Source organism: Epinephelus fuscoguttatus, linkage group LG11, assembly GCF_011397635.1.
Source record: "Epinephelus fuscoguttatus linkage group LG11, E.fuscoguttatus.final_Chr_v1".
NCBI lineage: Eukaryota > Metazoa > Chordata > Actinopteri > Perciformes > Serranidae > Epinephelus > Epinephelus fuscoguttatus.
In genome coordinates, this window is record NC_064762.1 from 38,829,720 (window position 1) to 38,843,474 (window position 13,755).

The 13,755-nt window shown below is 40.3% G+C and overlaps 1 protein-coding gene across 1 annotated transcript; it reads left to right on the forward strand.

Moving 5' to 3' along the window:
- Window positions 1-3,448: 3,448 nt before the first annotated feature.
- On the forward strand, window positions 3,449-10,711 carry si:dkey-63b1.1 (B2 bradykinin receptor). Its single transcript, XM_049590705.1, has 2 exons — window positions 3,449-3,509; window positions 8,007-10,711. Exon 2 carries the CDS (start codon window positions 8,013-8,015, stop codon window positions 9,105-9,107), a length of 1,095 nt encoding a protein of 364 aa, XP_049446662.1. The 5' UTR covers window positions 3,449-3,509; window positions 8,007-8,012; the 3' UTR covers window positions 9,108-10,711.
- Window positions 10,712-13,755: the final 3,044 nt, after the last annotated feature.

Here is a 13,755-nt window from a genome sequence, read left to right on the forward strand (position 1 = left end):
CGTCACACTTTCAGTAACATTTAATATCTAGATAGCACGAGAAGCTATGATCAGGGACTAAGCAGATTTTCAAGGATTTGGATGCTTGGTTCTTATTTGATTGACAAAAAGCAAAGCTCTTGATTTTCTTTAAGATAATTCATCAGGGTCATCACTGTATACTGATGCTCTGTTGAGGTAGCCTATGTAAATCTACTTTCAGAAACATCTGATGTACTCTTTTGTTAGAATATGTATCACATGCATACATTTTGTGTTGGACTTGGATACAAGACCTGGAATGCATCCCATGTCTAGTAGTTTATACATAAATACTAGTACTGTGTGAAAAGTGAGAAATGTCTCCTGGAAAAAGCAAAAATTCAAACCACATGCAGGATGGCAAAGGACAACAACCACCTTATCACTCAACAACTGAGCATATCAGCTCAACACTCATTCATGAAGTGTTGGTAAATCTGTGAGTAGATTTGCACATAAAAAACCTTGGTTCTTAAAACCTGCACCGAGTTCATGAACACCACAGAAAACTAGGTTTTGATGTGTGTATGTTTATGAATGCCAATCAATTGTAAATTTACAGCACACTGCCGTTGGTCAACAATTAGCATACATCCACGTCCATGAATATCCAGTGACCACCATATATGGAGGTGATAATTAGGTACTATGGATAGGTGCATCCAAACATGGGGCAAACAAAGAAAGAGAGAGAGAGAGAGAAAAACAAAAACATTTCCGACGCTGACACTGAAGTTCGTACTCGTACTCGTCATCTTCTGCTTATCCGGGTCCGGGTCGCGGGGGCAGCAGCCTCAGCAAAGAAGCCCAGACAGTCCTCTCCCCAGCCACTTCCGTCAGCTCTTCCGAGGGAACCTGGAGGCATTCCCAGACCAGCCGGGCGATGTAATCCCTCCAGCGTGTCCTGGGGCGGCCCAGAGGTCTCCTCCTAGTTGGACATGCCCGAAACACCTCCCAAGGGAGGCGTCCGGAAGGCATCCTTACCAGATGCCCGAACCACCTCAACTGGCTCCTCTCGGTGTGGAGGAGCAGCGGCTCTACTCCAAGTCCCTCCCGGATGTCCGAGCTCCTCACCCTATCTCTAAGGCTGAGCCCAGCCACCCTGCGGAGGAAACTCATTTCGGCCGCTTGTTCTCGCAATCTTGTTCTTTCGGTCACTACCCTGAGCTCGTGACCATAGGTGAGGGTTGGGACGTAGCTCGACTAGTAAATTGAAAGCTTTGCTTTCTGGCTAAGCTCCTTTTTCACCACAATGGATTGGTTAAGTTGGCTCTTGGGACATGGAGACTGAAGTTGTTTTTATATTGATTATATATATAATCAATATATCATATAATATAAATCTATATGATTTATATATCATATAAATCAATATCATATATAAGTAAAAAAAATCCAATTAATGGCCACATTTATGAGTTGGGCCTGACACATGTCGAGTGAAATTTAAAAACGCCATAATGTACAAATTCAGTAGCAAAACCATCTGAAATATCATCAACATGGACATTAAAGTCACCAGCAATCAAAACTTTGTCATGACAGAGAACAACAGAGAACTGGATTTTGGAGGACGATAACAACACAAAGATCAGCTGGAGAGATTGTTTGAAGGCAACAGGCCACGTTTAAAAGACTTTGTTAAAAATAACAGCCACCCTACTGCGACCATGAGTCCTGGTAACCTGATAAAATTAATATTAAGGGGACATAATTCTAAAACCAAGCTGTGTTCCCTCGGTTTGGACCAGGTCTCAGTAAAAAACATAAAATCAAGATTTTCAGATAAAATAAAAACTTAAAAAGTCTTATTTGAAAGCGATTGTACATTTAAAAGAGCTAACTTGACACTAGTAGTTTTAGGCACAGCTGTTTGCTCACAGAGCCACTATCCTGGTTTCATTTAGTACATCCTGAAAATCCTTCGAAGCCTGCAGGACCAAGCTGTAGAATGATGTCAAAAACACCTGCTCAGCCTGTAGCAGGTACAAGTGTTTATCATAATTCACCTTCCAGTCCTCCTCAGCAGCAGCTAGACAGCGTCCAAGCGACTACATACATACGTCATACAGAAGTCTCTGGGTAGTTTGTAGCTTCAACAAAATTGTCTTTGACTGAATGTTACTGAAGTGAGCCCATTCCCACCCTTCACCATGGGCAGGTAAAGGCCAGCTGACCACACCTCTGTCATGTTATTACCAGTGTTTGGGGTAATACATTAATACATTGCAAAGTAATGCATCACATAATTATGTTGCTAGTTGCGTTACAGAGGTTCCTCAAAAAATGATGCCAGCCATCTCTGAGAAGTCAATCTGCAGCTGATCCTGACCAAAAAGTGTAAATCCTGATCAGATTTTATGTTTGAAACCTTTTTATTAATGCTTAATTATGTTTGTAGTTTGATATGGCATACAAATCTGACCAACTTTAGCAATAGTAACAAGCTAAGATGCTTTTAGTTAGGAAGCACTTGTCTGAGGACGTCAGGGCTTTATTATTGTATTATCACAGCATTTCACACAGGCCAGTCAGGTGTGACAGACTGTTCCTGCAGATAAAAAGGATATTCCTGGCTTGGCGTATGGAGCAAGGAGTTAAAAATGAACAGTTCAAAAGGCTTTTAGATATGTTGCATTATTTGGATTATTTTATTCTTTGCACAGCTGTGTTCAGGCATTTAAATGAACAGTGTGGACAGTTTGACATGAACAGTGACCCCTAACTCATAGAGTTACAAAACACTGAACAAATGTTGCATTGTTTGTAATTTTGTTTTTGCACAACAAAATTCAGACATTGAAATACAGTAAATGGTTTTGTACCATATTTTGCATTTGTGACTATTAGAAATGAATCCATCGTCCCCATATGAAGACATCACTTTTTTTCCAAACCATTCACTGTTCAATAACAGTGCTTAGTTTTTTATACATATTAGGTATAACTTATTGCAAAGAGCTAGGAAAAAATAAAAAAAAGCATAACAAACAAAAGCTTGGGTCTCAGAAGGATGAAATAGTTACAATTGATTGTGAAAAGTTTGATTTTGGTGGTGACTCAAAATCTGAAACCAGACTAGGACATGTTGATTCAAAGACTATGAGAAAAGAAAACAAATTCAAGACAATGAATGTCATTCTTTTTCTACATCAGCACACGTGTTCTTCTGTGTTTTCATGTGTCACTAAACCCAAAAAGACTTTTTGTCACCAATCACTGAGTCAAGGATTAAAGTAAAAGCATAATGCTACTGGATAGTGAATACCATTTTGGTGAGGCAGAACACAGCAGAGGAGCTGTGGGGGGAAACAGATGGAAGTTGTGAGTGATGACGCAGTGATTATCTCTGGGTCTGCATGTATAAAAGTGACCAGTCTTCCAGTGCTCACTCCAGTGGAGGCCTGATCATTGCATCGATTATGTGCTGGAAATGAACCTGAGGCACATCTGGATGGAAAACACAGAGCCAGAGCTACAGAGATAAGGTGAGCGGTTCAAAAGCTTTTAACAAAGCAGATAGAAAGCAAATTAAGTATATTTCTTGGCAGTTTCTCTGAGCTTTTTATTTTTAGTGCATGGATAGGGACAAATTTATTACAGCATGTAGTGACAGTGTGTTGTAGTTAGGCCATTTCTGGTGTTGAGTATTTACTATACACTTTGATCCAGTCCTACTTCCAGCAAAACTACACTTGCCTTAAATGGACATTTCTACTGAGCAAGTCTTTGAAAAAATATTACAAAGTTGGAGCAATAGACGGTCTCAAACAAAAATGTAAACAGTGAGGGAAAAAACAGGCAGAATTTCACACCATTTATTACACAACACGTCACGCTTTCGCTCTGAGTAAAGATGGAAAGTAGGCTACGGCTGAGCCACTCTGCGATGGTATCTGTTTCTCATAAGTGATGAAGCATTACTCACGTCCAAAGGAGGGAGGCAGAGATACCATATTTCATGAAGAGATAGCATCTTTCTGCAGGAATTACACATTTATGCAATAACAGTAATTTAAGGTCCGTGTGATATTTTCCGACTAAGAAACAGCCAAAAATCAGAACCCCTTACAATGTGGCAAGGAGTCATCCATTACCTTTAGTATGAATGAATGAATGAATGAATGATTCTTATTACTGTGTCATGCAAGCAGTTATGCTCAGCCCACATGGGATTACAAGACACCATAAATTCAGCGCAAGCCAGGATCAGAGTCCAGCAGACATAAATTCAGGCAGCATTTAAAGGAAAGAAAATAGAGCAAAGCAGCAAAAGCATCACACATAATCAGATAATCATTTTGGAAGACAAAGTTTGCGGATCACACACACACACACACACACACACACACACACACACACACACACACACACACACACACAGGCATTTATCATGTAAAACTGAAAAAATAAATCAAAATAAATACTAATTAAACAAACTTTCCCGGCTTTAGCAACAAAGTTGGCAAACTTAAACACATCAAAATTAAACAGCTATTCTAGCTTTTGGTCATCTGAGCACCAGAAAATATCAGGATCAGAACGAGCCACTTCATGGAACATTATATCTCTTAAGTCAACACAGTTTGTACAATATAAAATAAAATAGGACTCACTTTGCACTTCACCCAATCACACATCTCACATCGCCTGTTTTCTTCCTCAGTATCATTGAATCAACTAATCTCAGTGGCCAGAGGAAGAGTACCAGCTCTCAGCTGTGCAACTAAAGATCTTTGGCTTCCAGATAAGTAGGATGTTACATATGGTTCAGGGCCACACATCTGTTTTATATGCATCCCTATTAGGCATTGACAGAATGTTTGCAAACCACTTTTTTTCTTAGTATGTAACACCTTGTTCACCTGCCTCAGCAAATCAGAATTAGGTAACCTCTAACAGAATCTGAACTGTGTGGCAAGGCTTTGAACAAAACCGAAATGCCGATCACATATTTCTACAGCTGTAGCTTCATTCCATTGGCTCTGGGTCAAATTTTCAAAATCAATCCTGTAAGTATGGGACTGAATTAAAAATTTTACTCTTGATATACAGTACAGGCCAAAAGTTTGGACACACCTTCTCATTCAATGCGTTTTCTTTATTTTCATGACTATTTACATTGTAGATTCTCACTGAAGGCATCAAAACTATGAATGAACACATGTGGAGTTATGTACTTAACAAAAAAAGGTGAAATAACTGAAAACATGTTTTATATTCTAGTTTCTTCAAAATAGCCACCCTTTGCTCTGATTACTGCTTTGCACACTCTTGGCATTCTCTCCATGAGCTTCAAGAGGTAGTCACCTGAAATGGTTTCCACTTCACAGGTGTGCCTTATCAGGGTTAATTAGTGGAATTTCTTGCTTTATCAATGGGGTTGGGACCATCAGTTGTGTTGTGCAGAAGTCAGGTTAATACACAGCCGACAGCCCTATTGGACAACTGTTAAAATTCATATTATGGCAAGAACCAATCAGCTAACTAAAGAAAAACGAGTGGCCATCATTACTTTAAGAAATGAAGGTCAGTCAGTCCAGAAAATTGCAAAAACTTTAAATGTGTCCCCAAGTGGAGTCACAAAAACCATCAAGCGCTACAACGAAACTGGCACACATGAGGACCGACCCAGGAAAGGAAGACCAAGAGTCACCTCTGCTTCTGAGGATAAGTTCATCTGAGTCACCAGCCTCAGAAATGGCAAGTTAACAGCAGCTCAGATCAGAGACCAGATGAATGCCACACAGAGTTCTAGCAGCAGACCCATCTCTAGAACAACTGTTAAGAGGAGACTGCGCGAATCAGGCCTTCATGGTCAAATAGCTGCTAGGAAACCACTGCTAAGGAGAGGCAACAAGCAGAAGAGATTTGTTTGGGCCAAGAAACACAAGGAATGGACATTAGACCAGTGGAAATCTGTGCTTTGGTCTGATGAGTCCAAATTTGAGATCTTTGGTTCCAACCGCCATGTCTTTGTGAGACGAAAAGGTGAACGGATGGATTCCACATGCCTGGTTCCCACTGTGAAGCATGGAGGAGGAGGTGTGATGGTGTGTGGGGTGTTTTGCTGGTGACACTGTTGGGGATTTATTCAAAATTGAAGGCACACTGAACCAGCATGGCTACCACAGCATCCTGCAGCGACATGCCATCCCATCCGGTTTGCGTTTAGTTGGACGATCATTTATTTTTCAACAGGACAATGACCCCAAACACACCTCCAGGCTGTGTAAAGGCTATTTGACCAAGAAGGAGAGTGATGGAGTGCTGCGGCAGATGACCTGGCCTCCACAGTCACCGGACCTGAACCCAATCGAGATGGTTTGGGGTGAGCTGGACCGCAGAGTGAAGGCAAAGGGGCCAACAAGTGCTAAACACCTCTGGGAACTCCTTCAAGACTGTTGGAAAACCATTTCAGGTGACTACCTCTTGAAGCTCATGGAGAGAATGCCAAGAGTGTGCAAAGCAGTAATCAGAGCAAAGGGTGGCTATTTTGAAGAAACTAGAATATAAAACATGTTTTCAGTTATTTCATCTTTTTTTGTTAAGTACATAACTCCACATGTGTTCATTCATAGTTTTGATGCCTTCAGTGAGAATCTACAATGTAAATAGTCATGAAAATAAAGAAAACGCATTGAATGAGAAGGTGTGTCCAAACTTTTGGCCTGTACTGTACATGATCAGGCACCTCTGTACTTAAAAAGAGTTGTTGGGCCCTCTGACCACTAGGGGGGAACATCAGGTCTTCTAATCATTTCAGTTTTATTTGACTTAATTGCATAAACAGTACTGTATTGGTTTATGTGAGTTTCTTGACTCAGTTAAATGGAAATGTTATTTGTGATTGAAAAAGTGGTAAAAGTGTTGCTTGGTTTGACTGCCACCAATCTGCCCAAGGAGAACCCCAAAAATGCCCAATTTCAATAAAGCAGCCCATTTTTTTTTTTTTTTTTAAATTTTTTATTTCATTTCTAATTTTAAATCTAAATTTTCGAATTTTTTCCCTTCCAGGAATTGAACAGACTTAGGATGTGCCTTCAATGCACTGTTTTAATTAATTACACAAACCTAAAACCACTGTTATATATTGAAAAATTATCTCCACCAACTCATCTTGATAATTCTTGACTAAACTTAAAAGCCTTCACTTATGTGAACAGATGTTAGCTTTTACAAGTCTACAAAGTTTCATCACAGACCCACAGTATGACTGAGTAGTAAATCCAGTTGGGAGAAAAATGTTCAGATCGTTACTTTAGGTAATTGAAAAATAACCCAATTCAGCACACCTAGCCTGACAACAAGGCTTATACATTTTTATCCTTGTTTTATGTATTGTGTTCTCTGTCTCCAGCCCATTCTCACTCCCAGGTTGTCAAAGACTTCTGCGGCAATATTGGAAGCTCAGAGTAATTGATGTGAAATAAAGATTGAGAAAGTCTGCATAGTGTGGGAGAGAGGGGAGTTAGATGGGTCAAATGCAGACTTAAACGTCCACTGTTTATGTCCTGTGTGAAAACAAAAGTCAGTGCAGTTTTAGCGTAACGTTACATTGTTCATTCGTCACATACTTAGATCACTCACGTGATATATTTACCCCACGTTATGTATTCATTTCAACTCAAAACATGACTTTTTTTCCTACACCTAACCAAGTGGTTTGTTGTCCAATCTTCTCTGTGACTATTTGACAACGTTATGTGTTTCATCCAAGAGGCATTTATGCGTCATGTCACGTCAATGGGTGTTTTTGGTATCTGTATCACATGCCGAGGGCCGTGAGAAAGTGTCAGTTTTTGACGACCTGGGATGAGAACATGTTGCTGAGTTGTATGTTCTTCTGCCCCTTTTCTTCTCGCTGTAAAGTACATTCTAACTTCAGTTTTGAAAAGTGCTGTAGTACTGTACATAAAGTTTGCTTTCTTGTGATGACACTGCTTTGATTACAAATGTTCTTTAACCACTGCTGTCATTCACAGGTTCCAATGGTTGTGAATGCATCAGACTGGTTGGTCCCAACTGTGGGCCCGGAGCTGGACCCCTGTGGTAACTACACTGAAGCCTGGCTGTGGCTGTCCTCCCTGCAGCCGGCCTACCTGGGTTTGATCAGCATTGTGGGGCTGGTGGGGAACGGCCTGGTTCTCTGCGTGTTCTGCCTGCAGAGGAAGCCCTGCACTGTGGCAGATGTCTACCTGGGCAACCTGGCAGTTGCTGATTTGGTCATGATGTCCTGCCTACCCTTCTGGGCTGTTACCATCGCCCGAGGCTACCAGTGGGACTTTGGAGAGGTCCTCTGTAAGCTAGTCAATGTGGCCATCTCTATGAACTACATCTGCAGCGTTCTGTTCCTCATGCTGGTCAGCATGGATCGCTATCTGGCTCTGGTGAGGCCCATGAGCACCAGCCGTCTGAGGAGAGCCACCTGGGCCAAGCGTATCTGCCTGGGGATCTGGAGCCTGGGCTTCTTCTTCACTCTACCCATCCTGCTCTTCCGCACAGTGATGCATGTAGAGGATCCTGGTGTGGACGCCTGCATTTTGGCCTACCCCCACCCAGCGTGGAGCTTGCACCACAATATTACCAGTAATGTGTTGGGCTTCCTGATCCCTGTCCTGGTGATGGCTTACTGCACTCATCACATTGTGACCGTGCTGAGGGACAGGGAAGCAGGAGGACTCCCCGGGGTGAGGGCGGAGAGGAAGGCCACCTACTTGGTCCTGGCCGTTCTTGCTGTCTTCCTCTTTTGCTGGACACCGCACCAGGTGATGCGGTTTCTTGACACTCTGGATTACTTCCAGGTCACACCTGGATGCCTCTGGGGTCATGTCCTGGACATTGGCATACAGCTGTCTACATATCTGGCATACAGCCACAGTGCTGTTAACCCCTTCCTGTTTGTCATTGTGGGGAAGCATTTCAGGAGAAGGGCCAAAGAGGTGTTTGGAAAAACTTTGAACCCCTGGTCCAAAAACATGTCCTACCTGACTGTGAGCTTCACCTCAGTGAATAGACTCAATGAAACACAACGTATAAGTATTGAAAAGTTTAAAAAATCTGGACTAAAACAAACTGTATCATGACGAGTGGCCTGGTCAGGCAGTGGGACACCTCAGTGATTAACTTTAAAGCTGTACTCATTGAAAACAGCAGAACACACTGTAAACACAACACTGACATATTATCACTTTATAAAGTTGATATGGCATTTTTGTTTGTAAACAGTTGCTGATTTATATGTCCAGCAGACACGGAGCAACATTACATCCAATCTTCTTTGCATTATTGCGTAATTTTGTTGATGCAGTCCCCACCCATGGAACAACACAGCAGAGCTCTTTGCTTGATGCAGTTGGACCAAGGGCCACTGACCAGGTGTTGATTTTTGATGAGTCAGGAGTGAAACCAGGTTGCATAAAAAAGCCTGTAGAGTGGAACTGCAAAGTTGTTGATGGTGCTCTGTGAGGGGTTTTGAGGGTGAGGGCTTAATTCGATCTATTTTCAATATTAAAAATACTGATTAGTGCAGCTTTAACTACAACTTCTTGTTTTCCATTGACGTATGCATGATCTGGAATATTCCAGATGATTCTTGTTGAGTTGTAATTACCGGAGGCCACGTGCACCAGTATTGCCAAGGGACTTATTAGCGCAGAAGTTCCACTTGGTTCTGTGTCTGTGCCCTCCTTCCCTTTGCCTTGTCTTATTGTCTCTGTCATTATTTTGCTGACATGCTGAGAAACATTATCATCTCTAACAGATTCATTCCCAGTGTAAAATCTTGGAGATTTATGATGTAATAGATGCTAAATGACTGCTGTTAAGTGCTGGAGATGAATCCCAGTGTGATTTATTAAGAGTATTATTGTCTCTGAGCTTCTGCTGTCTATGAGCAAGTGCATCATTCAGGTCCTGCACTATGAAGGAAACTTATTTCAACGTGATTAAACTGAAGGACGGTCACATTTCACATTTCTTTAAAAAAAAAAAAAAAAGAAGTTGCTCAGAATAGAAGTAGTTTGATAAAGATCCAATCATCACCTTAGTTGGTAGTCATTTTATAATCAAGGCACGTTTTTTCTCGGATAGGCACACAAGGTGCAATTAAAGTGACTTATCAAATGTTTTGGCAGTTTTAAATGCTAAACTGAACACACAGTTTCAACAGTGAAAGTAATTATCTGACTATTAAAGGGTGTTTAACTTTTTCTATGAAACATAAAGGGTAAGCCTGGTAATATTCCATTATCTTTATTGTCAACAAATCATGTGCAGACCAATGAATTGATACTGAGAAGTACTGTATGTGTATCCAAGAGAAAAACTCTTGTTTTAATTTAGAGTTGTAATTATTTTAGCATGAACACAGTAGTTATTGCCAGTTGGTATTGGGTGAGGTATATAGATGTGTTATTATAATCTTCTAATTGGTGAAGTTTATTAAGGGGTGTGGGGGTTCAACTGTGTTTTAAAAGAGTCTCATTGGTATTGTTGGGATTTTGTTTCAATATAACAAGACCAAATGTAATTTGTATACCAAACCTGAGCCATCATGTGACACTTAGGCCTATTATTTTCCTTTCATAATGTATAACGTATGGAGTAAGTTGTTTTAAATGACATGACACCAGTGAGAGGTGAATAGTTCTGAAATGTATATATTGTATTTATTAATGTATTTCATAAACCTTTGTCGTACCTACCTTGCATCTCACTGGATGTATTGAATGAGCATTTGAGAAATAAAACTGCTAGTGGGTCATAAGGGATGATTGAGAGGGATTACTTTTGTGTGAGTCTCTATATTGGTTTTTTTTTTCGTTGCTGTTGTTTGTTTGTTTGTTTGCTTTTTTTAAGGAAAGTCCTGCATAGTATACCAGTGTGTGTGATTTAGGTGGATATATTTGCAGAAATGGAATATAATGAGTATGTTTTATTTAGTATATAACGACTTGAAAATAAGAATTGTTGTGTTTTCGTTATCAGAATGAGCCATTTATAACTACATAGTAGTGATGGCCTCATGAAGCCTCATGAAGCATTTTCTTTATTTTCTGAGCCCCATAGATGGTGCTTTTTGTTCATCAAAAGGTTGAAAGGATACTGAACTGCCATCCCTTGAGCCTTTCCCTGTAAACCAAGAGCGCCATCTAGTGGGCTAAAAAAAAACAAACAAAAAGGCTTTATCAAGTCGCATTTAGCCATCACTACCACATAGCGAGCTGCTCATTATCTACGGAGATAGCCATGTTGCACTGTTTCTACAGGGGTCCAGAACTGACAAACCAAACACTGGCTCTAGACGACGACATTCGCATTTTAGGTTTTTTGTTTTTTTTTGATTGTTTTTTTTGTTTGTTTTTTACACATTTTTACATTTTTGCATCAGCTACGGTAGTTATCTGCCCCACTCCAAAGAACATTGGAGAAACACCTATTTGTAATGTAAAAACTGCTTTATTCAGTGTTTTACTGGTTTAAATTACCAGGTCTGTTTTGGAGAGGAAGAGACCTCTGTGGATAATCCAGCTCCTAGTAAAAACTTTCTTAACGTCTAGATCTTAAATTATCAGAGAAAAAAGGTGAGTGCAAATTAGCAGGTGCTTGGATTGTCAGCCCATCTGTGATTTGCCAAACAGTGTGGGAGAAATACTGATTTGTAACGTAACACTGCTTTATTCACTGTTTTTACTGGTTTTAATCACCTGGACCATTTGTTTTCGAGAGGAAGACACCTCTGTGAATAATCTGGCTCCCACTAAAGCCTCCTGAACAATGAACACTGAAGGAATTCTAACCAGGACAAGTTTCCATTGGTTGCAATCTGCAATCTTCACCGCTAGCCAGAGTCCTTCACAGGTCCATTTTTAAAAACAGGCACACCTCCATACCGTAAGTCCAAGCCACACCCACCTGCACCCGTGATTGAACACACACAGGCTACAGTAACTCATTAAGCGGGGTTCTCTATTCTTGAATTGCAAATCCAGTAGAGGAAAAGTCTGCACTTAATGCTGGGATGGCGAAAACATTCAGTGAAATCACTGCCAGGTTAGGAAACATTTTAGCATGCTCCACCACCATAAAACCTCAAAAGGATTCTGCTTATGTGTCTTGAAATCAATGTGGGCTGCCACCCAGGCTGCAAAGTTTCATGGCTGGAGTCCTCCACGTCAGTGACAAATGTGATTACGGTGTCAAAGTTTGACTTGTGTCACTGACTTTCAAAATAAAATATATTGTGGCTTGATAATAGTGATTTAGATGTCTATATACTGCAAATCTTTTTCATTTCTTTTATTCAGAAAAATAAAAAAATAGATTTAAGTTCTCACCCTCTGCCCACCTGCTTGTAGTTCATTTTTACCTGTGCTCGTACCTGTGAATTCATATATATACCTTTTTGTTTTTCACCTGTCACACAGCATTTTGCAGGTTACCTGTAGGGTACAACCCAGTGCTAGATGCTGCCACTAGCTGCCACTGAAATTTGACACACAGTTCCTCTAAGTGAACACACACACAAGACTAAGTCATTAAAAACAGTGTTCTGAAAGCTGGGCTCAAGTCAGCTGACCCTCATGATCACTTTCATTGGTGAATAACATGGTAACCGATGGGAGAAGGTGACATCCTTAAACTACTACTAAAAAAAAAAAAAAGCTGCCTCACTGACCTGTCCGTGTTTTAATAGCTTGATTTTTCAAAAACAAATGTTGCCTCTCAGTCCTCAGGTATGTGATCCCTTCACCCATAAACAACCACTGGTAGACCTTCAAATTGCTGGAGCGCAAAACAGTAGCACCATCTAGTGGAGACACTGGCACAGTGCTTAGTGTCACCATCAGTATGACAGGTGTGTGTCCAAGCTTGCCTGGCAAAAATACAAAACAAACTACTTTTCAACCATGACTCTGACTGAAGAAAACCAACTATGCACCTTACACCTTCCCTCTGTTTTTGTGTTGCCATGTTTCTCTATATCCCTCCTATTCACACTTCTCCTGGTAAACACTGTGGTTATTACAAAATGTGTGAATTGCATTTTTTAATGAAAATGTAATGATATGATGCATCATGCAATAACCAACCAAACTGGATAGATGGTAAATGGTAGTGATGGCCTCATGAAGCCATTTCTTTATTTCCTGAGCCCACTAGATGGTGCTCTTGGTTCAAAGAGAGAGGGTCAAAGAATAGCATTTCAGTGTGCTTTCAACCTTTTGTTGAACAAAAAGTGCCATCTAGTGGGCTCAGAAAATAAAGAAAATGCTTTATGAGGCTTCATGAGGCCATCACTAGTAAATGGACCTGCATTTATATAGCGCCTTTCAAGTCTTCTGATCACTCCAAGCACTTTTGTTGCTTTAATCATGAAAATATCTCCCATTCCAGTTTCAAACCTGCCACCTTCTTGCTGTGAGGTGACAATGCCAAGCACTGCACCGCCATGCCACTGTGCAATGTATGTTGTATAACCTTTTATATATTTGTGTAAAAAGTCTATTGAATCAAATTTTTAAAATAAATCCCATGGCCGAATAAATTTCCTCTGAAATAAATAAGTTCCCTGAAATATAAAAATGTGGAAATACCAAATAACAGTCTATAACTAAAAAATTTTCTCTGAAATAACAAAGTGTGGGATTATGAAATAAAAGTTCCCCAAAATACATAAATATAGAATTAAGTCTCCAGAAATATATAAATGTAAAATTACAAAATAGTAGT

What these genes read in the sequence shown, in the direction of transcription:
- si:dkey-63b1.1 (XM_049590705.1), top strand. Translation starts at nt 8,013, where the DNA reads ATGGTTGTGAATGCATCAGACTGGTTGGTCCCAACTGTGGGCCCGGAG.